General features: G+C 36.7%; 1 protein-coding gene across 1 annotated transcript in view; it reads left to right on the top strand.

Annotated features, from left to right (window-relative positions):
* ADGRL4 (adhesion G protein-coupled receptor L4) overlaps positions 1-22,643 on the top strand; it is a 139,428-nt gene extending 116,785 nt beyond the window's left edge. Inside the window, exons 13-15 of the mRNA XM_004002105.6 lie at positions 19,269-19,360; positions 20,716-20,884; positions 21,245-22,643. Of these exons, the coding sequence (XP_004002154.1) occupies positions 19,269-19,360; positions 20,716-20,884; positions 21,245-21,307 (324 nt within the window). The 3' untranslated portion in view covers positions 21,308-22,643. The remainder of the gene's footprint in view (positions 1-19,268; positions 19,361-20,715; positions 20,885-21,244) is intronic.
* The last annotated feature ends 5,179 nt before the right edge of the window (positions 22,644-27,822 follow it).

Here is a 27,822-nt window from a genome sequence, read left to right as displayed (position 1 = left end):
GTTTCAGCTTTAGCATCATTCCTTCCAAAGAAATCCCAGGGTTGATCTCCTTCAGAATGGACTGGTTGGATCTCCTTGCAGTCCAAGGGACTCTCAAGAGTCTTCTCCAACTCCACAGTTCAAAAGCATCAGTTCTTCAGTGATCAGCTTTCTTCACAGTCCAACTCTCACATCCATACGTGACCACAGGAAAAACCATAGCCTTGATTAGATGGACCTTAGTTGGCAAAGTAATGTCTCTGCTTTTGAATATACTGTCCACCTGACCTGCCTCTTAAGAAATCTGTATGCAGGTCAGGAAGCAACAGTTAGAACTGGACATGGAACAACAGACTGGTTCCAAATAGGAAAAGGAGTACATCAAGGCTGTCTATTGTCACCCTGCTTATTTAACTTATATGCAGAGTACATCAAGAGAAACGCTGGACTGGAAGTAGTAACACAAGCTGGAATCAAGATTGCCGGGAGAAATTTCAATAACCTCAGATATGCAGATGAACCACCCGTATGGCAGAAAGTGAAGAGGAACTAAAAAGCCTCTTGATGAAAGTGAAAGAGGAAAGTGAAAAAGTTGGCTTAAAGCTCAGTTCAGTTCAGTCACTCAGTCATGTCCGACTCTTTGCGACCCCATGAATCGCAGTACGCCAGGCTTCCCTATTCATCACCATCTCCCGGAGTTCACTCAGACTCATGTCCATCGAGTCAGTGATGCCATCCAGCCATCTCATCCTCGGTCGTCCCCTTCTCTTCCTGCCCCCAATGCCTCCCAGCATCACAGTTTTTTCCAATGAGTCAACTCTTCGCATGAGGTGGCCAAAGTACTGGAGCTTCAGCTTTAGCATCATTCCTTCCAAAGAAATCCCAGGGTTGATCTCCTTCAGAATGGACTGGTTGGATCTCCTTGCAGTCCAAGGGACTCTCAAGAGTCTTCTCCAACACCACAGTTCAAAAGCATCAATTCTTCAGTGCTCAGCCTTCTTCACAGTCCAACTCTTACATCCATACATGACCACTGGAAAAACCATAGCCTTGACTAGACGGACCTTAGTCGGCAAAGTAATGTCTCTGCTTTTGAATATGCTATCTAGGTTGGTCATAACTTTTCTTCCAAGGAGTAAGCGTCTTTTAATTTCATGGCTGTAGTCACCATCTTCAGGGATTCTGGAGCCCCAAAAAATTAAGTCTGACACTGTTTCCACTGTTTCCCCTGTTTCCCCATCTATTTCCCATGAAGTGATGGGACTGGATGCTGTGATCTTCGTTTTCTGAATGTTGAGCTTTAGGCCAACTTTTTCTCTCTCCTCTTTCACTTTTATCAAGAGGCTTTTTAGCTCCTCTTCACTTTCTGCCATAAGGGTGGTGTCATCTGCCTGTCTGAGGTTATTGAGATTTCTCCCAGTAATCTTGATACCAGCTTGTGTTTCTTCCAGTCCAGAGTTTCTCATGATGTACTCTGCATATAATATAGTTAAATAAGCAGGGTGACAATATACAGCCTTGACGTACTCTTTTTCCTATTTGGAACCAGTCTGTTGTTGCATGTCCAGTTTTAACTGTTGCTTCCTGACCTGCATACAGATTTCTCAAGAGGCAAGTCAGGTGGTCTGGTATTCCATCTCTTTCAGAATTTTCCACAGTTTATTGTGATCCACACAGTCAAAGGCTTTGGCATAGTCAATAAAGCAGAAATAGATGTTTTTCTGGAACTCTCTTGCTTTTTCCATGATCCAGCGGATATTCGCAATTTGATCTCTGGTTCCTCTGCCTTTTCTAAAACCAGCTTGAACGTCAGGGAGTTCATGGTTCACGTATTGCTGTAGCCTGGCTAGCAGAATTTTGAGCATTACTTTACTAGCCTGTGAGATGAGTGCAATTGTGCGGTAGTTTGAGCATTCTTTGGCATTGCCTTTCTTCGGGATTGGAATGAAAACACCTTTTCCAGTCCTGTGGCCACTGCTGAGTTTTCCAAATTTGCTGGCATATTGAGTGCAGCACTTTCACAGCATCATCCTTCAGGATTTGAAACAGCTCAATTGGAATTCCATCACCTCCACTAGCTTTGTTCGTAGTGATGCTTTCTAAGGCCCACTTGACTTCACATTCCAAGATATCTCGTTCTAGATTAGTGATCACATCATCATGACTATCTGGGTCGTGAAGATCTTTTTTGTACAGTTCTTCTGTGTATTCTCGCCACCTCTTCTTAATATCTCCTGCTTCTGTTAGGTCCATACCATTTCTGTCCTTTATCGAGCCCATCTTTGCATGAAATGTTCCCTTGGTATCTCTAATTTTCTTGAAGAGATCTGGCGGCTGGGAGTGCCGGCTCACTAAGTGCAGGCGGCTACGAGAGCTGGTTCACTAAGCACAGGCGGCTGCAAGAGCCGGCTCAAAGCTCAACATTCAGAAAACGAAGATCATGGCATCCGGTCCCATCACTTCATGGGAAATAGATGGGGAAACTGTGGAAACAGCATCAGACTTTATTTTGGGGGGCTCCAAAATCACTGCAGATGGTGATTGCAGCCATGAAATTAAAAGACGCTTACTCCTTGGAAGAAAAGTTATGACCAACCTAGGTAGTATATTTAAAAGCAGAGACATTACTTTGCCGACTAAGGTGGACCTATAAAACAGCTCTATTCAAAAGTAATTTTTTTTTTCTACAGAGTATCTACACTTACTTGGAATAGAGCACCATGCACTTGATAGACTTTTTGAATGGTAATAATAGATTCACAATGATAAATGTTTTTCTTTCTTCCACTACCCCTGAGTTATGAAGGGAGTGGCTCTCCCTAGCCACTTGTGCCTGAACCTATTTGAGTGAAAGGTGATGCTTACATCATTTCTAGATAGGGTCTGGGAAGAGAAGCAGGATGTTGCTGGTTATCTTCCGTATTTAGGCACATTTGCAATTAGAAGAGTCACTACACATGACTCACATGGTACCCCAGGAGTCATGGCAGAAGCTGGAGCTTTCCAGACCTGTATGAGCCTATCTCAATAAAATGTAAACAAATAAAAGACTCAAGTAGATTCTACATTGAGCAAAACACTTGGTAACAGAAGTAACAACAACTGCTGCTGCTGCTAAGTTGCTTCAGTCGGGTCCGACTCTGTGCAACCCTATAGACGGCAGCCCATCAGGCTCCCCCGTCCCTGGGGTTCTCCTGGGTCCCAGCAAATAAGAATAAAGTGGACCCTTGCCCTGGGAGGCACGGCATGTTCTGGCCTCCATCTGCCTATTAGCCTCATCTCCCCCCCGCCCCGTCTTTTGTGTTTTAATAACATTGACTGCTCTACAGTTCCTCACTAGTTCTTTGAACCTGTCCTTCTCAGTACCTCTACGCTAAAACACTCTTCATAGCTTTCCTCTGACTGTTCTTCATCCTGTGAGTTCCTTTCAGATACCAGTTCAAGAAACACTTTCTGAGGAAAGCTGTCCTTGACTCATTGGTCTTTTAAAATATTTTTTTATATGCCTACATAGAAGCCTTTTTTTATGGTTGATGACTTTCCTCTGTTTATAATTACAAAGATGTTCATTTGAATAACATATTCATAACTGATTCAGATCTGTCTCTTCCAGGAGACTGTAAGCCCTTTGAGAGTGAAACATTATGGACTTTCTTTCACTATATCCTTGAGGTTTTCCAAGAAGGCTATAATCCGTAGGGTTGGAAGAGTCGGACACAACTGAGCAACTGAGCACACACACACTCAAGTAATGCAATTGGATGAATAAATAATGCACTAAGTACAGTAGTTAGTCAAAAATGTTCATTCTTTTCCCCAAAGGAAATTTAAAGAAAGAAACCATCATCATGGAAATGAGTTATTTCGGAAAGAATGTCTCAGAAGAGAGAACATGTGAAGCATTCACTATATCACTTTTTTAATTGAAATATAGTTGATTTACATGCCGTGTTACAGCACAGTGATTCAGTTACACACACACACACACACACACACACACACATATGTATATATTCAGATTCTTTTCCTTTCTAGGTTGTCACAAAATAATAGTTCCCTGCACTATATAGTAGGCCCTTGTTGATTATCTGTCTTATGTATAGTAGTGTGTATAGGTTAATCCCAACCTCCTAATTTATTCTCCTCTATCCATAAATTTGTTTTCAATGTGTATCTTTTTCTGTTTTGTGAATACGTTCATCTGTATCTTTTTTAGATTCCGCATCACATAATTTCTATCATATATTTGTCTGGTTTACTTCGCTTAGTGTATTGCTGCAGATAGCATTATTTCATTCTTTTTTTACTTTCTTTTCACCTTAGACATATTGCTATATCTATATATCTGTCTTCATTGGCATTTTCAGTTTAACTGAATAAAATGAAAGTGAAAGTGAAGTCACTCAGTCATGTCTGACTCTTTGCAACCCTGTGGACTGTAGCCCACCAGGCTCCTCTGTCCATGGGATTCTCCAGGCAAGAATACTGGAGTGGGTTGCGATTTCCTTCTCCATGGGATCTTCCCTACCCATGGATCAAACCCAAGCCTCCTTCACTGAGGAGACGCTTTATCCTCTGAGCCACAGAGTTCCTAGCCAAATAATGTCAGAGTTTTTCAAAGCAGTATAATTAGCAAAAGCACATATTTGGTGTCCTCTTTATGCCCTGGATTTCTAATATGTACATAAGGATGATGATGCCAGCCCTATAGACAGAGTTAGTATAAAAAGAAAAAAAAGATATTAAAATGATTTTTTAAATTCTTTAAAATTTTGGAAAAGTATCAATAATTTGGGGGACAATCTTATGTCCTTCTTCTCTTTTTACCTTTTATATTTGTGATAACCTTAGCAATATCTTTTAATTTAATTGTTCAAGTTCTATCTTAAGTGCTAATTAACAATTGAATGATTTTATGTTTGTATAATTTATTTAACTGTTAATAATCTCTATCCTCATTTTATACAGCAAATACATACAAATAACATTTTTCCTTGCTTATATCTTAACAAAAGAAATTTCATTACTCAGTTTTCATTGTCACATTAAATCGAATAATTGTTGTAAATACTCCACATATAGTTTTCCTCCTTCACCTTTGTTCCCTTTCTAGCATCTTTCTATGGCTTATAAACATCTACAGTTGAAACCAACCATAAAAATAAGCTCTTGAAATTCACTTACACCCACAGAGATCACTTTATCGTTCATGTTTATAAATTTCTAGCTCTCTTCACCTTTTAATTCTGTTTGGAGGCTAGTAAATTATTCTTTTAAACATTAAAATCTAGCTATTAAAATATTCCTAGTGGAAATATGAAGTGCAAATATTTTTTTAATTTATGATTATATATTCCTGTGGGATTTTAGCCATAATAAAATAGAGCAATTATTTAACTATTACCTCAGGGGATGTGGGAAGATGTTTTCCTAATGAGGCAGTATTTTGCCCACTTGTTGATTAAGACTTTTGTGTGGCCTGCTTGTGTGCCCAAGTCTGATTAATGAATACATATCATAAAGTCCATGAGTCTGTGGTTTCTATTAGATGCAAAATGTTGCATATATCCTGAGGCATCCATTCATAAAATAAAGGAGGTGAAACTTCATTCTTATAGCTTTTCTCAAAATTATTCCTAGAGGGTCATTTCATTTTGCAAACTATTTCAGTTTCCGTTGGTATTTCTACCCACAGACAATAGATTTAGAATGATATTGTTTTGTCAAAATTGCCAGAATGTGAGAGGAAGCAAAATTTAGATTTAAGAATGTTTAGTCAATTTAATAGTTGAATGTTCCTTTACATAAACCATTAAGGGTACCTAAGATTGGGATATACCACCCTTCATCCTCTTAGTCATTCAACAAATGTTTGTTAAGCATCTTTTATTAATATATGTCAGACTTTGTACTATGCCTTGGGAATACATCAGTGACTAAAATATTAAAAAGTCTTTATCTTTATGGATCTTATTCTAAACTACTGTGCTTAGTTGCTCAGTCGTGTCGACTCTTTGTGACCCCATGGACTGTAGCCCAGCAGACTCCTCCATCAATGGGGATTCTCCAGGCAAGAATACTGGAGCGGGTTGCCATGCCCTCCTCCAGTGGATCTTTCCAACCTAGGGATGGAACCCAGGTCTTCCGAATTGCAGGCAGATTCCTTACCATCTGAGCCACTAGGGATGCCCACAGTAGTCACAGCATGTTTTAATAAATAAAGATTTTTTGCAATATAGATAGACACATTCATTTGTTTGCATATTGTCTGTTTTAATGGTATGGAGAATTGAGTAGTTGTGATAGAGACCATATGGTCCTCAAAGTTTAAACTATTTACTGTCTGGCCTTTGATAGAAAAAGTTTGCTTATCCCTCTTCTGTGTTAGAGCAATGTAAGAAAAGATAACTAGCCTCTCCCATAAAATACCCCAGATTATCATATTACATTTATTAAGAATATTCTTCTTATATTAATATATCTAATAATTATTTATATTTATTGCTCTTTGAAATACAGTTTCTCTTTCCTTTTCTGTAAAAATTTTAAAGATAGTTAGATTTTTGACCCCGAAATTTCAATTCTACCCTAGAGAAGTTTTAATAAAAATGAGAAATTGTTTAGATGAACAATAAAGAATTATTGTTGAATTAAACTTATTCAAGTATTTATTTTGCTGATATTATTTTAGAGGAAAATCCTGAAAGTGGAAAAAAAGATCTATATTTTACATTGAAGAGGTATTGCCTAAAATAAAGACTGACAGATATAAGTTCTGAAATTTTAAGATGCTATTTACAGGTCCAGTGAGTCTATGACACAAAATAATGTCTATCCAATTGTTAATAAATACACACTCTATTTATTGTTAGACACTTCAAATATTTGAGACAATTTGAAAGAACGTCTTTCCATATGATTCAATAACTGTTAGTGATAATTGATGTTTGTTTGGAACATTTATATTGAACATTATTCCAAGTACTTTATTATGTAATTTAATACATGCAAAAACCCTGTGAAATAAGTACTAATATTATCCATATTTTACAGACAAGGAAAGTGCAATACAAAGAAATAAATAACTGGAACTGGAATTTGAATCTATTTGTGGATTTTAACTTGACCGATTTATGAGGACTTGCAGCTTGTATGGCAGATAACTCAGTGTAGGAATAGGAAGAAAAGTCAGTTGTGTCACTTTCTTCTTCGTGTATACTTATCAGTATTAAGTTTAATCCAAAGTACACTTGGAGACTTTAGGTCTTACTTTTTCATTTATTGCTGTGCTCAGTCGTGTTGGCCTCTTTGTGACCCCGTGGATGCTAGCCTGCCAGACTTCCCTATCCAGGAAATTGTCCAGGCAAGAATACTGGAGCAGGTTGCTATTTCCTTCTCCAGGGTACCTTCACAACCCAGGAATCCAATCTGCATCTCTTGGGTCTCCTGCATTGGCAGTTAGATTCTTTACCATGGAGCCACTTGGCAGGGCTACTTTATTAAACTATGTGATATGATCTGGAAAGCCACCTGGCAGGCTCACATACTGTACCCTGCAAGAGGCTCAAAGATAACAAAGGGTTGGGGGAGGAGGGGAGGACTTCTCTATCTTTAGTAACAGTCCCTTGTCTCTCCAAATGGCTTGTGTGTATATATATATATATATATGGGTTTTTTTTAATTTTTTTCCAAATGGCTTTCATTTGACGTGTGAATAAGTGATGCAGAAAAGTGATGGCACCAGTGTCCTCTATATTTTAAGTAGTAAACTTCAATTTTTCCTTGGAAAAATATCAGTAAGAACTCTAATGTGTTCTTCCTGTGTAGTAATAAATTATTTTTATATTCCACATAAGACCACTGACATGAACCCAGTAACCACACTTGAACTCTAAAGGATATAAAGCTCTATTGTTCAGCAGCACAGGAAAAACTTGACCGCAGAGATCAAGAACGCATGTGTCTCCTTTAGGGGTTCATTGGCGTGAAACACTACATCGTTTTCAGTGTCACTGGTGACTGACTAAGCTCAATGAATACCAATGTCAAATAGCTAACCAAATCGCTACTCATTAATGTTTTCTACTTTTAACCATTTCTAGAATAAAGTTACTGTTAGCAGCCAAAAATAAATAAACATCTGAACAGTTAAATTCTTGAACTTTTAGATGTCAGTTTAACTTCTCTTTATCCTCCATCTATAGTTTGGTAGTTTTGCAGAGTTCTTAGGAGCATTAACTGTAGAATTTGTCTACTAGATATGAATCTTGACTCTGTTACATCGTTTCACTTTGAACCAGGTATTTAACTTCCCTATGCTTCTGTTGCCATAAATGTGAAATACATATAATGATACAGATCTTACTCAACTTACAGTGGGGTTATGGCTCGACTAAATGCATGTACACCCGTGGTGGATTCACGTCAATGTATGGCAAAACCAATACAGTATTGTAAAGTAAAATAAAGTAAAAATTTTAAAAAAATAAAAAAATAAACCCCATGTATTAGATACATGTAGAAATGCTAACTTTAAGAACATCATAGCTAAGCCTAGCCTACCTTAAACATGCTCAGAATTATTATGTTAGCCTAAAGTTGAGCAAATCTTTTAACACAAAGCCTGTTGTGTAAGAAAGTATTGAATATCTCATGTAATTTCTTGAATACTGAAAGAGAAAAACTGAGTGGTTGTATGGGTACAGATATTTGTCAGTGTCCTGGTTGTTTACCCTGGCAACCGTGGGGCTGACTGGGAGCTGAGGCTCGCTGCCCCCCACCCAGCATCAAGAGAGTACCATACCACATATAACAAGACTGGGAAAAATCAAAATTCAAAATTTGAAATACAGTTTCTACTGAATGCATATCACTTTCCCACCACTGTAAAGTCAAGAAATCCTAAATCAAAAATGAGGGACTCTCTGTAATGATAATATTAAGAAGAATAAATACTTATCCTATAAAGTTCATATGAGGGTTAAATAAATGAATAAATAAAGAAGGCTGAGAATAGTGTGTCTGGCACATAGAAAACACTCAATAAATATTAGTATAATTTTTTTTTAAAGATCTGAGTCTCTGTTTTGGATATTGAGTATATGAAAAATGGTAGAACAATTCATCCAGTTGTATACCCAAGAAGTAAAGGCCTGTTGGGAGAGTATTGCTGTGTTTTAAAGCGTATATCTTGAGATTGTCAAGTATCAGGGATATTGTTAATGTTGTTCAGTTGCTAAGTCATGTCCGACTCTTTGCGACCCTATGAACTTCAGCAGGCTGACTGGCTTCCCTGTCCTCTGCTATCTCCTGGAGTTTGCTCAAGTTCATGTCCATTAATACACTGTTAATATCCCAGAATAATCTGTGAGGGATACTCTCCTCTTTGGATATTTAAAACCTACTTAAATATACTGTATTTTCAGATTCTTGCAGATGTTTCAGTATATTTCAGATTGCTGAATATTCTTTTCCTATAGTTATAAACTGCACTCCCATTTCTCCATAGTTTGCTCTCTCACGTGCCAGGCGTTAGCCTCAGGAGAGGATATTCTAGATATTCCCAAAGCTGCTCAATACTGAGCCTAGGGAATATTTTAAAAAGATGAGGCTTGTGATGCTGGGAAAGAAATGTCTCCTAGCAGTGTCATGAAGCTAATGTAGGGGAAGTTAGTCCACTCCACAGTTCTAATAAAAGATCAACAAACTCATTGGCATCACAAATTCTGTGTTTCCTCCAAGTTTATACTAATGCAATTTATCATCTAAACTTTGAAAAATTCATTTCTATTACTGACCAGGGTTCTTGGCCTCCTTAATCAGTAGAAATTGATCACAGACCAGACAAGAAATTCAAACAAAGCTTTATTGGAGACCCTGCTGCAGCGGGGGGTTGGGGGGGTGGCGAGAACAAGCAACAGGTGTCCTTGCCCGCTTGCTCCCTGAGAGGATGAACTTGTTCCATATATGGGGTGAGGGTAGGGATGTGTTCCGGGGTCAGGCCACAAGGATGGCTTAGGTGGCTTGCCCACCACTTAGGTGGTGTTGTGTGCAGGGGGCATGTGCAGTACCCTGCTTTTGCTCCTGAGCCCTGCTTTTGCTCCAGGTTCTTCAAAAGTGTTAGTTGAGTTTATTGGTCTCTCTGTATCTTTTGTCCAGAATCGGCCACACTTAATTTTAGTCCCACATAGTTTCTTTGTATTTTGTTGCTTGAGGAGGGGTGTGTTCAGGTGCATACCTTGCTGCACTGCACTAAAGGTCTCAGGGTTCAGCTTGTCTTACGACTATTACTTTATTAGCAAAAGGTGTTTATCTGGTGCGTGCTGCAATTCATGGGGTTGCAAAGAGTCGGATACGACGAGCGACTGAACTGAACTGATCTGAACCCAATCAATTGCTTCCTGGCACAGCTTCATCACGCAGATCTTGGGATTTCCAGAGGGAGTTCTGCCAAGCCTGCATGTATTCTTTACTGGGCTCAAACATTTTAAATGTGCTTTCAGCCGCTATATGCCTTCAGGTCTTTCTCATAGTGTTGCCAGATTAGTAAATAAAAATAGGATTCCAGTTAAATTCGAATTTCAGAAAAATGACAATGTAATTTTATCAGGGTATTTTATCAGTCTCAGTACATTCACACATGTTCAGGTTCCACAGTGGTTGCAATGTCTGAAAATTCACCCCCTCCTCCTTTGAGATCTCTTTTCAAACAATTATAGATCAGCCTTCATTGAAAGGATAATGTCCTTGGGGTTTTCTACTATGAAGTCAGTGTCCTCAGATTATAAAAAGGATCAGATGAGAGAATAATTTGGAAGCTATGAAATGAGAATTGTCATACAAACCACAGAATGCTCATGTGCTTTGACTTTCAGATAAACAACAAATTATTTTTTAAGTATATTCTCAATGTTGTATGGAATACACTTACACTAAAAAATTACATTGTCATTTTTCTGAAATTCAAATTTAACTGGCATCCTATATTTTTATTTACTAATCTGGCCACACTACGAGAAAGACCTATAAAGGTAGGTATTAATGTTATAATGAAGAAAATTTGACAAGTACTTGAAAGTATAGACCATTTATGATTTGCTGAAAAGGAAGTAATTTACAAGTTATAACTTGGCTTGATCTTTTTACTTTAGGAAACACAGAGACAGATTTCACAAATAATAAATGTTTTCATATAATTGACTACCCACAAAATATCTAGAACATCAATAATAAATATGAGTTATTGATACATTAGCATTGGTTTTAAGCTGGATTTAAAATTTTTATTTTAAAAATAAATACTGTAACTATGTGGGATTTAATATCTATATCAAGGTAATCAGTGATAGTAAACTAACACAGGGTGTTTTACTGATGCTGTAATAACAAATTATTACAAACTTCTTGGCCACAAATCTGTGAGTTCACAGTAGGGGAGGTCAGAGGTCTGCAAACAGAGAGGCTCAACTGACTCCTCTGCTCAGAGACTCACTGGGCTAAAAACAACACAAAAGCCATCATGGAAACTTTAGGGGAGAATTTATTTCTGTGCTTATTCAGATTGTTGGCCAAATTCAGCTTCATGCAATTTGATTTCTTTCCTGACTTTTGGACAGATGTCAGACTTCATTTCAGAGAAGGCAGTGGCAACCCACTCCAGTGCTCTTGCCTGGAAAATTCCATGGGCAGAGGAGCCTGGTAGGCTGCAGTCCATGGGGTCACAAAGAGTCAGACAAGACTGAGCGACTTCACTTTCACTTTTCACTGCATGCATTGGAGAAGGAAATGGCAACCCACTCCAGTGTTCTTGCCTGGAGAATCCCAGGGACGGGGGAGCCTGGTGGGCTTCCGTTTATGGGGGCGCACAGAGTCGGACACGATTGAAGCAACAGCAGCAGCAGCAGACTCTATTTGTGGAGGCTCCCACATTTCCTGCCTCATGGCCCACTTGGTCTTCTCTGCTTTCTGACCTTCACTTCTGCCCCATCTCTCCTGCCTTCTGCAGCATCTCTCTGCTGGCTCTCTTTTGCCTTCCTTTTTGGTTAAGGGCTCACATGTTGACATTGAGCCCTTTTTGATCCAGGATAACTTTCTTATCCTAAAGTCTATAACCTTAATTCTATCTGTAAAATCCCTTTTGCTGTACTCACAGGGTTCCAGATGTTAGGGTGTAGACATTTTTTTGGAGGGGCATATTATTCCACTTATCACATAACCCAGTACTATGTGAATATCCTGTAACTAAGGCATGTAATTAAGGCATGAGCTTCCTCGTAGCTCAGTCGGTAAAGAATCTGCCTGCAATTCCAGAGACCTGGATTTGATTCCTGGGTCAGGAAGATACCCTGTAGAAGGAAATGGCAACCCACTCCAGTATTCTTGCCTAGAGAATCCTATGGACAGAAGAGCCTGACAGGCTACAGTCCATGGGGTCGCAAGAGTCGGACATGAATTAGCAACTAACCCATCCCCCTGCAAGACATGTAAAAGAGCAATTCCAAATTTTTTTTTTAAAGAAAATCAGAAGATCAAACTCTCAGCACTTAATTCCAATCTAGCTAATAGATTTTTTGTATTAATATATTATCTTTTCATTTTAAAGCTTAAATTAAGAACTACTTAGCCATCTCTGCAGTGGTCTAAGGATTGAGAATGGGTCTTCTTTTTTTATAGCCTCTTGGTAAGCCAGTAAAAAGCACCTTTCGTCCATAGCAGAAGCAGTTTTGTTCTAGTCCAGTTAATTTAAAGGTAATAAAACTATCTGAAAGGATATTATGGTTGTGATCATGACACATTCTTAAATGAACCAGATCACACTTGATATATGTGAAAAATTAAAGCATGGGACTAAAAGTGCTGTAAGAGAAATTTTCTCATTTTTTCTGGTGAGATCTGACATCAGCATATAGATGGCTTCATCAATTATTGAGAAAAAGACTAAGAAAGAGAAAAAAATGACTGATTGGAATGCTTCATTTTGAAGTCTGAGTTTGAAGCTCTTGGGTTGAATGTACCGTTAGCCTTAATCTTTAAGAATTAGCAGCTGCTCTCTCACCAATGCATCTATTTAAATTTCTAGTTAAAAAAAAAAAACCTAACCCACTTAAAAAAATTTAATGCTTTCTGTCAAACATCAGAGTATGTGTGCCAAACTTTAAATTAATTGCATGTATCAATAAACTGAAGAAACAGATATCTGTATAGATAAATATCACTTAAGATGAAGCAAAGGAAATTATTTTGAAAGATTTTTTTCCACAGCTATTTTTATTCTTTTCTGTACTCTGTATTCTAAAGTATAGCAGTGAATTTCACAGTTCTTATATTTACCATGTAGTGTCCTTGTTTTGTTTATTCCTAGAAAAGTATTGTGGACTCCTGGTTGATAAGTTAAAACTATGTTTTAAAAATTGAGACAGAAATGATAATGAATGACTGTTAATTTGCAAGTCATTAATTAGCCCCTTTGCTTTTGTGATGCTAGCATTAGAGATAAATAATAAAGGAACAACAGCTCTTAAAATCGGCACACATAGGTAAACAGTAATGAGCAAAAGTGTGAATCATTTTAAAGGGTCTATTTTCCTAATTAAGGTTAACAGTAATTGTTTCCATTATATTTTTAAAGACTTGCCTGGTGGCTCAGATGGTAAAGAATCTGCCTGCAATGCAGGAGACCTGGGTTCCATGCCTGAGTTGAGAAGATCCCCTGAAGGAGGGCATGGCAACCCACTCCAGTATCCTTTTCTGGAGAATCCCCATGGACAGAGGAGCCTGGAAGGCTACAATCCATGTGGTCACAAAGAGTCAGACACAACTGAGCGACTAAGAACAATACATTATATTTTAAAGCTTTACTGAAGCATTCAAGTTTGTTATTATTGACAGTGTTAATAGTATCTTTCCAATTATTTAATCTAAAATATAGATGTTTCTCTATAAATTTTCAAAATAATTACTTCTGGAATAATTGCAAACTATTTCTTGTTATTAGAAATGTTTTTTTTTTTAATTCTATATAATCTTGTTCTGAGTATTGTTTTTATCACATCTCACACGGTTCATGCTTATTTAACAAAATATTCCCTCCCAGAAGATACTTTCAGGACCATGTAAACATGCATAGAGTTTCAACTTAATTTCCACCTCTTAGTAAATGAACTCATATGTCTCTGCTGCTGCTAAGTCATCGTGTCCGACTCTGTGTGATCCCATAGATGGCAGCCCACCAGGCTCCCCCGTCCCTGGGATTCTCCAGGCAAGAACACTGGAGTGGGTTGCCACTTCTTTCTTCAATGCATGGAAGTGAAAAGTGAAAGTGAAGTCGCTCAGTCGTGTCTGACTCTTAACGACCCCATGGACTGCAGCCTACCAGGCTCCTCTGCCCATGGAATTTTCCAGGCAAGAGCACTGGAGTGGGTTGTCATTGCATGTGCCTTTAGGTGATACTAATTCTTAACTCTATTAGAAAAAGAATTTAAAGTAGCTTATGTATTTATGAATAAAAAGAGAATGAGGCAGTGTAAAAGGAATAAATGTAGGTTTTTCCAGTTATCCCAAATTTGCTGAAAATTATAATATGACCTTGGATTTGGCTTTGAGTTTTGTCAAGGAAAAAGATATTTAACACTTGTTAAAATGGTAAGTAAGACTTCATTCAGGACTATTGTGATAGGTGTCAAAACTATCAATATATAAGGGATTAAGAACAACTCTGAATACTATAAGAACAACCAGGGATTTATAGCCTGAGAACAGGTTATGTGTGGGGGTTGTGGATGGAAAATTACTAAGACATCAAATGTAGGGAGAATTCTTGCTAAACTTATTTTAAGAGCTTTCTTGCTGAATGGCAGTCCAGGGTGATCAGATATCAATGATGGGAGATGAAAAATTTGATTAAACGTTGAAAGTGATCACATATCAAGGGGGGAGGGGGAAATCCTCTGTAAGCTGACTCGACAGAATTCCTGCTAAAACTAGACACTGCAAAAATGGCACTGAGGCCCAGGGTCAAGGCCTGAATGAGAAGAGGGCTCATAGAAACTTGACTATAGTTTAGTTAAGGAAAGTTTTTGTCACTTTCCTACTGATGAAAGCCAGGGAAGAACATGTCAACATACAGAATTGGCACTGTCCAAAACAGTAAAAAATACCATCATGCTCTGCATTTCCATGCAGTTGAACTCAGATTTGATTTTATCATTTGGGTTTCAGTTTTTCGCAAAGCTACCCTGGGAGTCTGTAGGTAGGTGAGTAGTGTTAAACAGAGGTGGTGAGGTAATGAGCTAAGGGGATATCTAAGGGTCCTGCAAGGACAGTGACCTGAAGGCATGCTTTGTGTGCTGGAGGAAGAACAGAGAACCCAATGTGAGTGGAGTGAACTGATCAAAGCAGAGAGAAGTAGAATTTGAAGGAAGAAATATATCATTTCAGACCTTGTTGGGAGATTTTCAGGTTTAACTCAAATAGCAGCCTATGGGAGGGGTCAGACTAAAGAAATGATCTGACGTACATTTTATTAAAAGGTCAATCTTTCTTCTGTAACGAGAAAAGACTGTAGGAAGGCAAGGACGCAAGCAGAGAGACCAATTAGGAAGCTTTAGCCCAGGAGAGGGATGACGGTGTCCTCTTCCAGAGGGAAATGTAAAGACGTTATGCGGTGGTCATATTCCAAATATGTTTTGAAGGTAAAGATGAAAGATTTGTTGATGAATAAACTTGATTACTGCTAAAAAACGAGATATAAGTTGGTAAAGTTTACAGCGAAAATGGATTCTTTAGGAGAATAGTAGTTTAATTTTTGACATTTTAATTCATCATGTCCATTGGATTTCCAAGTGAAAAAGTCAGAGCCTAAGGATCTTATTTGAATCCACTGAGTCTGAGCAAGTAAGTATACGTAGATAGGTCCAGTGACTGAGATCCAGACAAACCACTTATTTTCTCTGTGTTGTACTCCTTTGGCCACTCAAGACTGGCCTAGAAATCATGCATTAGAGTGTCGTCCCTGTCCTTCTCTACTCTGCAAACAACTGCATGGCCCTTCCTGAATAGAATTGTACACGCCTGTTGACTGGCCATCTCCCCTATTACACTGCAAGTTTCTTTTGGAAAGGGACTGTAGTGCATAAGTGATTCTTGAGTGAAAGAATAAAAACCTTTGCCTTCAAGATAAAATCTAAGTACTCTTTATCTCTTTCTGTCTTGCCTCCTGCTCCTCTTCCCTTTGTTTTCCTTAAAGACATACCACATTCTTGACTCTTTTAGGTCTCATGGCTTTTTTAAAATGCCATTTTCTATCATGAAATGCCTTTCTCCCTCATTTCTGATCAAGTCCTGGTTTAAATGCTAAATGTACCCAGCCCTCACCACTATGCCAGACACTTCAGTTCAGTTCAGTCGCTCAGTCATGTCCGACTCTTTGTGACCCCATGAATCGCAGCACGCCAGGCCTCCCTGTCCATCACCAACTCCCGGAGTTCACTCAGACTCAACGTCCATCGAGTCAGCGATGCCATCCAGCCATCTCATCCTCTGTCATCCCCTTCTCCTCCTCCCCCCAATCCCTCCCAGCATCAAGAGTATTTTCCAGTGAGTCAACTCTTTGCATAAGGTGGCCAAAGTACTGGAGTTTCAGTGGACCTTTTATAAGATGTTTTAAATATATGCAAATAAAATGCTCCATATACTTTCATTGTTGATTAGTCGATAAGTTATGTCCTACTCTTTTGAGACCCCATGGACTGTAGCCCACCAGGATCCTCTGTCCATGGGATTTCCCAGGCCAGAACACTGGAGTGGGTTGTCATTTTCTCCTGCAAGGAGTCTTTCCAACTCAGGGATTGAAGCTACATCTCCGGTTTCTCCTATATTGGCAGGCAGATTTTTTACCACTGAGCAACTGGTATTGTCATCAAATGTGAATAATACAATGTATTTCTGATTGCTTTCATTGCATAAAACCATAACACTTTTTTGATAAAAATGCTTTCACCTGTTTTATCTTACAATTGGGAAAATATGTTTATGGACTAAGAATCAGTCTCCTGTTTCTATAGTAGCACCTATTTTATGTGTAAACATTTTCCCTTTTATGTAGAAAACATGTACTTTCCATAACTAGATCACCCATAGAGAATGTTCCATTTTATTCTTCATTATTTTAGCATATGATGTAAAAGCATATCCAAAATGCATATGCATTTGTGAGAAACCGTAAGAGCAACTGTTTTCCAAATGTGTTTTATCAAAATTAGAATTTTAAGAAACTCTAATAAAGATTATAAATGTTAACCACTAACTTTCATTGGTGAAAAATCATTTTAAAATTTAATATTATTTTATCTTACAACTCTTCTTTTGTTGAGATAAGTTCAATATAAACACCTCATAAAATTCTCTGAAGATTTCAAACTAATAATGTTTTGAGTATATTATTTATACTAACCAAATTTTAATACTTTTCCTTATTTTAAAAAATGTATAAAATTAAATACAACTGTTCCCAAATTTATTTAAAGAAGCTGTAGCTATAGAAATCTAGAAAATACTAAACATCTCTCTTTCGTAAATAGCAAAGACTATTTATGAAATTAATATTAAATTGTCATTCAGTGTAATTGTTTGAGCATGTAACAGAGCATGAAACTTGTCAACTGAATCAATTTAAATATATTTTATCTCTCCTCTACAATTGCTGAATTCTTTTATTTGCATGGGCTCCTTACTTAATAAGAATTTATTAATCATATAATTGGAAGCAATAAATATTTGGAAGCAGGAGAAGGGACTAGATCCATATTCCTCTTAAGAGTTTCTCTCAAGAACCTCTCCATGGAGACATGACAATATGAAATTATCTGATCTATTATTTTATACTGCTTTTGAATCAGTAACTAATAAATACCATTTTCAGTGCTGTGTTTGTGCTCAGTTGCTCAGTTTTGTCCTACTCTTTCTGACCCTTTGGACTGTACCCTGCCACCTCCTCTGTCCATGAGATTTTCCAGACAAGAATGCTGGAGTGGGTTGCCATTTCCTCCTCCAGGAGATCTTCCTGTGGCTCCTGCATTGCAGGTGGATTCTTTACCACTGAGCCTTCGAGGAAACCCCTATGATTTTCAAAAGCTATGTAAAATTTTTAGAATATGGAAGAAAAAACATAATTTTTCTATGTTTCTGAAATACTAGTATAACAATTAGCCAAAAAATTAGAATATTGCACTTTGCTACTGCTGTTATAAAATGCTTTTGAAAAATCTGTTTGGGTTAATAAAGTATATTCAATAGAAGATTAATCTACAAATTATTTTTGTAAGTTTAATATTTCACATTATTAGTATGCTTTTGTTTAAAAATATACATTTAAAATATATCCCTCAAGCATCCAGTATAAATAAATTTATATTTTAAAAATAAAATAAAATATATCCCTCAATTAATCCTCTGACACTGTAAATATGGCTTACAAATCACCAAGAATACAGGAAAAGGAAAAAAAAGAAATGGAAATTTTTCATAATAAAGTCATTTTAGAAGGGGTAAAAATTCTCTGCATTCTGTATAACCAATACTCGGGAATATAGATAATAGAATATAAATATTTATCAGTAAAATGTATATGTCTTCAAACAAACATATATTTCATTGAAACATTCATTTTGAAAGTTTATGAGGTTAAATTTAGGAAAATTAAATCTCAGCATAATATTAAAAGAGATAGCTAAAGGAACCATACAAAACAAAGTTTATTCAAACTTTTTATAGTGATAGAACTTGAGAGTGTTTTTTCTAATTTCCTTTCAAATTCTCTTTTCCAGTTAAAATTTTCAAAGGATTGACAGAATTATCACTAAAATTATATATTATTATATATTATATTTCAAAGAAATAGCACACAATTTAATGAACAAAAATTTGATTTCTCAAACATTAAGTTTTTCAAACCGAAATTTATCTTAATATGTATATTAACCATATTATTGGCAGAAGATGATATTCATCAATCTGTAGACATGATTGTAACATCTGAAGAAATTCTTGAACAGGTGCTTAATACAATCTGGCGAATTGTACTACTATGATTTGTACTGACAATTTTCAGTGGTATTGTAAAGATCAACACATCTTTGTTTGCATACGTCTATCAGAGGATTTGTACTTCTTAATATACATAAAAATGCCATGGTTTGCTGGTTTTTATTTATTTTATATCTTTGACACGTGTTTATTTTATTTATATGTATCTAGTTTGTTATGAAAATTATCTCTTGAAATTATTTTCTCAGGTTAATCTCTTGGCATTTGGAGTTATCATATACAAAGTTTTTCGTCACACTGCAGGGTTGAAACCAGAAGTTAGTTGCTATGAGAACATAAGGTAAGCATTTCTTCAATTGTATTTTCTTTAGCAATTCAAAGCTTTAGTAACTTAAAGTGCAAATAATTTTTGGAAGGCAGTTTTTAAATTATTTTTTCACATTTTCTCCCATCATATTTAAAATAGTTACTGCTAAATAGCACTTAATATATTTAATAAGCCTGTAATCACCACAGATCAAATGGTAAGTAATCTTTTTTGAACATACTCCCTTTTGGGAAAAAAAAAAAAAAGATAATGACTACATTTTAAGATAAAAGCCAGCCTTAAGATCTTCTCAAAGCAGTTCTCAGAGCTTAGTAGCTGTGTTTCTTTCTTGTGATTCCTAGTTTGCATGCTGCCATGATTTTTCCTCACCTCCTGCCCTTTAAAACTGATTTATTGAGATCTTGAAAGTGGTTTGTTCAGGAAAAACTGCAGTGTACTGTAGGGAACATTAGAAACAACTGACATTTGGGTCGCTTGGGAACACTTCTGTAGTTTCAATATCTTGCACAAGATTTATAGTTAGAATTTAGCAAATGTTTGATTACTCTTTTACTCCTCACCATTCATAGTAACATGTAAGTTGCTGGTTTTAGTAAAGTTGAAAATGACTCATTTTCTGTGGTACACTGCAAAAATATCTTCTGCAGTAAAGAATGATTGCACTAAGAATGAATGAGAAAATAAGCATCAGTTGCCTAATTTTCAAGGCAGTATCCTCAGTGAGCTGGATTGAATGTTTTACCAAAACTCAGAGGCAGTAAGTTGAAAATATGTGAGAGTATGTTCCTGTGTTTTGTTTTGTTTTGTTTTGTTTTTCAAGAAATCAGCATTCTAACATGAATTTACTTTGAAGTAACTGTATTGGAAACCCCTCCCCCCCAAATTGTTCTTTTATATCTTACATGTTCTTCTCTACTGAGCCTAAAAGGAAAGCAGAAGCTTCCTTTGATGTCCTGCCTATGTGCTGACCTAAATCCACATGGTATATTTTTCAAGGTTTCTTAGGGAGACTACTTCCTAACAGCTATATGTCTTAGCTCCAGGAGTTCCTGCAACATTGATTTTGAAATCAAAGCATACACACTATAGTATACCAGATGAGCATATTTTAAGATTAAGGAAATTTCTCAAAAACTACCAGATTTTAATAATGCTGCCTTGAATTTGGACACATGTCTCAGCCACAGTGCACTAGTATACCCTAGCCTGTCCCATGTAACTATGGCACAGTTTATCAGTTTCAAAATTCTTGTTGGTCTTTACCAAAGATTTCTGGGTTATTCCAACTGCCTACAAAATTTAAGGGATTTGAGGATGTGTTAAGTCTTCACAGCTTTCTCAGCTGGAGCATTGCAAATTTCTTCTAGGTCTTGTGCCCGAGGAGCTCTTGCCCTCCTCTTCCTCCTTGGCACCACCTGGATCTTTGGCGTTCTCCATGTTGTACATGCATCGGTGGTGACAGCTTATCTCTTCACCGTCAGCAATGCTTTCCAGGGGATGTTCATCTTCTTATTCTTGTGTATCTTATCTAGAAAGGTAAATGATTTGTTACTCTTGTCAACCTTCTAGTATAGATATGTAGCATCAGTGAACAAATTGATAAAAATTCTCATTTTCATAAATTTATGACTTGTGCCTTTATTGCCTAAATGCAGTACATCTTAGCATTGAAATAATCAGAACACCTGTTGTTTGTAGCAAAATGTGCTTTTAAAAACTTGCTAGTAGGAATATAAATAATACAGCTTACATTCACTTGAGTGTGTTCTGACATATAATCAGAAAGCAACAATAATTTATAAACCAAATATAAGTTTAATGTGATTTGAAAATAAATTGATGTGATTGTTGCAATTATGTTTCACATTTCTTACTTTATTTTTTTCTCTTTTTTAGATCCAAGAAGAATATTATAGATTATTCAAAAATGTCCCTTGTTGTTTCGGATGTTTGAGGTAAACAGAACTATAGATGGTTATTGTTATGCAGAAATAAAAATGCCTAGCTGTGGATGGCCAATGTATAAATATGATTCAAACAAATTGTCCAATTATTAATTACAAGATAATCAAATATTTTAAATCCATTTTTCTGTTTACTGTGTAGGAACTGTAGATAATACAAAATAAATTTATGTACCATATAGCTGTAGTAAGCTTTTCTACATGACTTACTTAGCTGTGTCAAAAATAGTATTGCAGATATTTGGAAAGTAATTAGTTTTTCCGAATGATATCACTGAACCCAAGGAAAGATTTTCTTTCTAACACAAAAAAAACGTATGACTGTCCTGAAGGAAACCCACTGGCTTGATATTATTGTGACTCGTGTTGCCTTTGAAACTAGTCCTCTATCACCTTGGTAATGAGCTCTGTTACAGAAAGTAAAACATAAGAGAATGAAGGGGTAGAATATGAAACAGTAAAAAGAGAGTGAATGTTATAACAATGAGATGTATTTTGAGCAGACTTGGTGTTTTGTAAAGTAGATGAGAATTGAATAAGCACATCTTACAATTCCATGAGTTGTTCTGAACTTCAAGTTTTACTGAAACAACTTGTACCTGTTACATCAACTTTCTATTCCAATAGAAAACACAAAACTTCACAAAAGGAAAAACTAAACATTTCTGTTCTGTTTTTATGTTAATATTAGAATGAAGTATATGCTCTTTCTATACTTATTTCACAGATTGTGACTTCAAATGGTTATTCAGTAGTACATAAATGTGTCAGAATATAATATTGTTCATGCCTGTAAATGTAAAAATCATGTATATAAACCTGAAGTACTCTATTCCATAACCTTTCAGTGCAGTGAAAAATACTGTATCTCATTAGACTCATATATTTGAGTTCTTTATATTTTAGAAATATTATGGTTCACATTGCAATATTCCCTTTTAACTTACTATTTTTAAAAGGGCACTGTAAATATGAAAGTATTCATAAAGTGAATTGCTATTTTTTTCTGTTCAGAAAAGTACACATTAAAAATGTTATTTATAACAAAGAGATCATTGAGAACTGACTGTATAAACTTCCACAAAGAATATATTTTCTGACAGTTTTCCACTAGTAAAATATATCTCCTAAAATGTAAGTCTTCTACCTTCCAATCTTCAAATTAAAATATAGAAGCAGGGATTTTATTTCAAAATATATGTAATTGGTCTGCACTTACCTGTAAAAGTATGCCAATACACCAAATGTTGAGATTTTAACTTAATTTCTCCAGCTGTTAAAATGAAGTCTGTCAAATCTTGCTCTAACAAATAAAATGTTATCTAAATGAATCCTTCTACTGCTTGGCTGAGTCATTTCTCAAGAAAGATAAGCTACCTGCCAATGTCTTAAACATTTTTAGAAGATCTGTGATAATAACTTTTTATTTGATCTTTTGATCTCTTATATGGTTAGCCTATAACCTGTTGTTATCATTATAATTATCGCTATAGGACAGTGCTATTGGAATAGGATACTGAAAAAGTAATCAGTTCAATCAGTGTATACAAATTATGTGTCGTGGACAGAATAATGGCCCTCCCAAAATGCTCCCATCCTAATCTTTAGAATACATGAATATGTTAGGTTACATGGAGAGAAGAATTAACCAGCTAATAGCTATCAGCTAATCTTGGCATGAGGAAATTATCCTGGATTATCCAAGTGGGCCCCATGTAATTACAAGGTTCCTTATAAACGAAAGATAGAGAGAGGCAGAAGCAATGCAACATGAGACGTCCTCAGCCGCACATTGCTGGCTTGGGAAATGGAAACAGTCCAGGAGCCACAATATGCAGGCAGGCAGCCTATAAACTGAAAAAGGCAAGAACAAGGACTCTCCCCTAGACCTTCTAGAAGGAAGGCAGCTCTGGTGAACCTTCATTTTAGCCTGGAGAAACTCAGTTCCAACTTCTAATCTCCAGAACTGTAAAATAATAAATGCCACTCAATAACATCCATTGTCACAAGTGCTTGATTTATCATCAATGAAGAGCAGATATAATTCAGAGAGGCTATGAAACAGGAAAACAAAAGTGAAGGTCTACATTGGGTTTATTTTTGTTTATATCCTAGGAATAAATGTGCTGCTTGTGAATCAAATAAAAAGAAAATAATAAATGTATATTATTTTAAGCCACCAAGTTTGTTGATAATTTTCATAATTTTTTCAAAGCAACTATAGGGAGCTAATATTATGGAAATATGTATGTGATGACATCTTTAGAGCTAAGCAAGTATTTATATCATTAGAAAAACCTTAAATTCTGTATCTTGTTTTCATAACCCTGTCATAGACATCACTGGATGAAGCTTCTGTCCTTTAGCATGAGATTTCATATCTGCTTGCTTACCTTTTTATTAGATAAGTAAGGATCTCTCCTTGGACTGCAAGGAGATCCAACCAGTCCATTCTAAAGGAGATCAGCCCTGGGTGTTCTTCAGAAGGAATGATGCTAAAGCTGAAACTCCAGTACTTTGGCCACCTTATGCAAAGAGTTGACTCATTGGAAAAGACTCTGATGCTGGGAGGGATTGGGGCCAGGAGGAGAAGGGGATGACAGAGGATGAGATGGCTGGATGGCATCACTGACTCGATGGACGTGAGTTTGAGTGAACTCCGGGAGTTGGTGATGGACAGGGAGGCCTGGCGTGCTGTGATTCATGAGGTCGCAAAGAGTTGGACAGGACTGAACGACTGAACTGAACTGAACTGAACTAAAGGATCTCTCTTTTTTTTTGTTAAATGGGTGTGTGCACATGTATACATATATGTTCATTGCATTAAATGCCTCCTAGCATTTGCCCCCTGATTTTATAATCCAAAATAAAAATGATTCAAAAAAGTTTTTCACTGTGCTCAGTTTTTAAAAATACAAACTTGAACATTACGATGACAGGAATGTGTTAAGATGCTGAATTCAAAAGGACATACAAAGGCCATACAATAGTACACACAGCTGCTGGCAACACACTTTGGACTTGCAGTGAAGCCCTGTCCCCTGAGGCCCAGTAGCTCAGCCTCAGCAGGACCCAGGGTGACCCGCTGTCAGAGGCCTCACCCTTATCCCAGAGCGACACTGTCCCATCTCGTGGACATCCCCCATGCCTCCAGATTCCCACACACCACATGCTTAATTAACATAAAAAAACTTTAAAAGCACTCAAAGTCTGTGAGATAAAGACACACTGCCTCCCTGGTTCTCACATTTGCCCTATGAGTTTCTTCAGTTTTCCCAAGACTTTCTATAGTTTACCAAATCCCAAATTTCTGGAGCCTCCTCCTTGTTATCATCATTATTCTGACAAACATCTGCTTACCTCTCATGTGTCTTTCTCTATGAGGCCTTTCTGGGTTCACACAAGGAATTTATCACTTCCACCTGTGTCGATCACTCATCCACCACTTACCTATTTTAATATCTGTCTCACTGTATTGCAGTTATTTAGTCCAAGCTCAAGATATTTATTATACCAAGTTTTGTTCTTCCTTTAAGGCACCTTCTCTTTTTTGCTTCATGAAGCAATGGTACAGCTTTCTTCTGTTTTGTGACCACGTGGTTGATGGAACAAGAGAGTCTGGGCCCTCCAAACTGTCTGGCTTTGGCTGGTTTGCTTTAGCTATCCTATTTTGGAAGCCCATTGGATGGCCAGCTTTCTCAGGTAAAGCCCTCCACGCCTATCTCTAAATGTCATTAGGTGAAAAACAATGGCCCAGCAATCTCAAATTGGTGAAGAGGAATTAGGCTATCGATATAGCCTAAGTTCACAGTGTAGCTTCAACTGTTTTTCCAGGGAAGATCTTTGGGAATTTGTAAGAAGCTTGCCAAACAACTAAGTAATGCTTCATTTTCCATTTGGCAATTATTTCTCCTGTATTAATTATTTGGGCTCCCTGATGGCTCAGTGGGTAAAGAATCTGCATGGGATCCACCCAGGGATCCCAGTGCAGGTTTGATCTCTGGGTCTAGAAGATCTCCTGAGGAGGAAATGACAAGCCTGGCAGGCTACAGTCCAAAGGGTTGCAAAGAGTCAGACACAACTGAGCAGCTAAAGACACACACACACACACACACACACACACACACATACACACCACTTTTTCACTTGATGGTGAGAGGAATAAATACTAGGATTTGAGATTTCAATCTCTTCAACCTCTAAAACATATCACAAATTCATTAATAAATATTAATTTGCAAACTCTTCATGAGCAAATGGAGATAGAATGTTTATAGTATTTCAGGGGATTCAATCAAAGAAATTAGTACTTTAAGATGCGCTTCAAACAATGAGATGAATGGACACCAAAGAAGTATAAGATAAAATCCCTGACTGAGTAAAACCTTACTATTAACCAGAGACACTGCTGCTGCTGCTAAGTCGCATCAGTCGTGTTCGATTCTGTGCGACCGCATAGACGGCAGCCCACCAGGCTCTGCTGTCCCTGGGGTTCTCCAAGCAAGAACACTGGAGTGGGTTGCCATTTCCTTCTCCAATACCAGAGACACTATAATCCCCTTATTAAAAAAATCTGTTGATTGCTTACACTGTGATCAGGAAAAATACGTTTACACACAGCATAACAAAAAATCTATGAGAAAGTCTATAAGCAAATACTCTACAATCTTCATGCTAGGCATAACCAACCAACTATATATACTCATTTGATGATGGCATCATTTTTTCAGTCCTTTTTAATTCAATGCCCCCCAAGTTAAACATTAACCCTGTACTTCTTAATTTTCCATATACTTAAAGTTATTACTCCATCTTTAATGATATAAAACATGAGCTTTTTCTATGTATCAAGATTATTCTCTAATTTTTCTGGCATGAAATCTTTGAGGAGTGCATGAATTATTGATTCAGTGTTGATCCAAAAAGAGTACCTGTTGTTCAGATTTTTCTGCTGCCTAGAAGGTCTTCACCCACGCAAACTCTACCCATCATTCAAGACCCCTATTATGAAGCCTCTCAGATAAATTAATTTAGTTCTTATTAATTTCCCCAGTCACTACAACTATAGCACTTGCAAGGTGTACAGAATAACATAGCACTTAATAGGGGTTGTTAAGACATCACTGTGTTCAAACTTTAAAACTTCAAGTTTTAGACTACAGATATAAGAGAATTAACTCAGAAATGGCGTAGAAAGGAGAAGAAAGGACTTTTTCTTGAAATTTGATTTCAATTTGTTAAATTGCACATCTCATTTAATTCTTACAGTAACATATGCAATTTTGTCATCATTTTTCAGTGTGAAAAGCTCTCAGTCACACAGCTAGGAAATTGCAAATTTAGCGTTTAAACTGAAAGTTATGGCTCCTTCTGCTTCCCCATGGAAACTCTGAGGAACTTGTTCAGATGCCCTCAAATAGGAAGTCAAAGTGATTGGATTCATACCCGTTTCTGCCTCTCAGTCTAGAGCATATTCCACTCTTTCATAGCTGTAGACTCATATAGTGCAAGGATAATATCCCTGTTTATAATTATGTTCTTTTGGGTCTGGAGGAGTGTGGCGTGCTTTTTAAACATGTATTTTCTATATACATATGCAATTAGAAGTGTTTATTTGATATGTTTTAAGGTGAAGTATTTTTCTTCTTTTCTCTTCTCTTTGCTGCCCTTTCTCTGCACATTTATTCCTATCCTCCCATCCCCACTTACACTCTCAACCAGGCCATTTATTTTAACTACCTGGTATATATTCTTCCATTTTTTTCTTCCTGTTCATAGCATCATATTCAAATGGTTGTATGCAATCACATTTAAAAAATACCTCTTATCACATGGAGAGCTAATGTATATATTTCATTCATTCCTTTTAAATGATGAATAATATTTCATATTAAGGATGGACCATAAATTTCACAGCTGGTATGTAATCTGGATTAATGCAGTAATACTTTAGAAGACTTCAGTATCTTTCAGGAGTAATGGTCTCCATGTTATATGGCTTGGTTTTATTGTTAAAAATACCAAATGTCAAGTTATTTTTTTTCTTATGATGGATGTGGACCCATGTTGACAAGCCAAAGCACTATAAGCCTTTCATTGATATAGAGGTTGTTTATTTCTTGCAACTATTCGGTGAAAATCATGCCATGTGTTTGAGATCCACAAAGCTCCTTGAGCATTTTCATTTAAGTGAAAAGGGTTTGAATTAGTTACCCTAGATGGAAGGCTTGAGCAAGCATTACGATCAGTAGGCAATCTGAAAGTACAGAACAGTTTGCTTATTATTCCATTCAAACCTTATACATCCTAGGTTTGTATGGTAGTTATGATTAATATAAAATGAGAGGGTTGGTTTAGTTGCAATGGATCTCTTTCGGTGCCAATGTACCACAATTCTAATATCAACCCCACCAACATTTTGAGGCATTGTAAATAATAAAATCTAAAAAGTATATTACAATTTTATACACTCAAAAATAAGGGGAAAAATAATAGGTTTCTTGCAAAATT

The sequence above is a fragment of the Ovis aries genome, chromosome 1 (genome assembly GCF_016772045.2).
Source record: "Ovis aries strain OAR_USU_Benz2616 breed Rambouillet chromosome 1, ARS-UI_Ramb_v3.0, whole genome shotgun sequence".
Taxonomy (NCBI): Eukaryota; Metazoa; Chordata; class Mammalia; order Artiodactyla; family Bovidae; genus Ovis; species Ovis aries.
The sequence above is the reverse complement of the archived record's forward strand: the minus strand, read 5'-3'. Positions and strand labels throughout refer to the sequence as shown.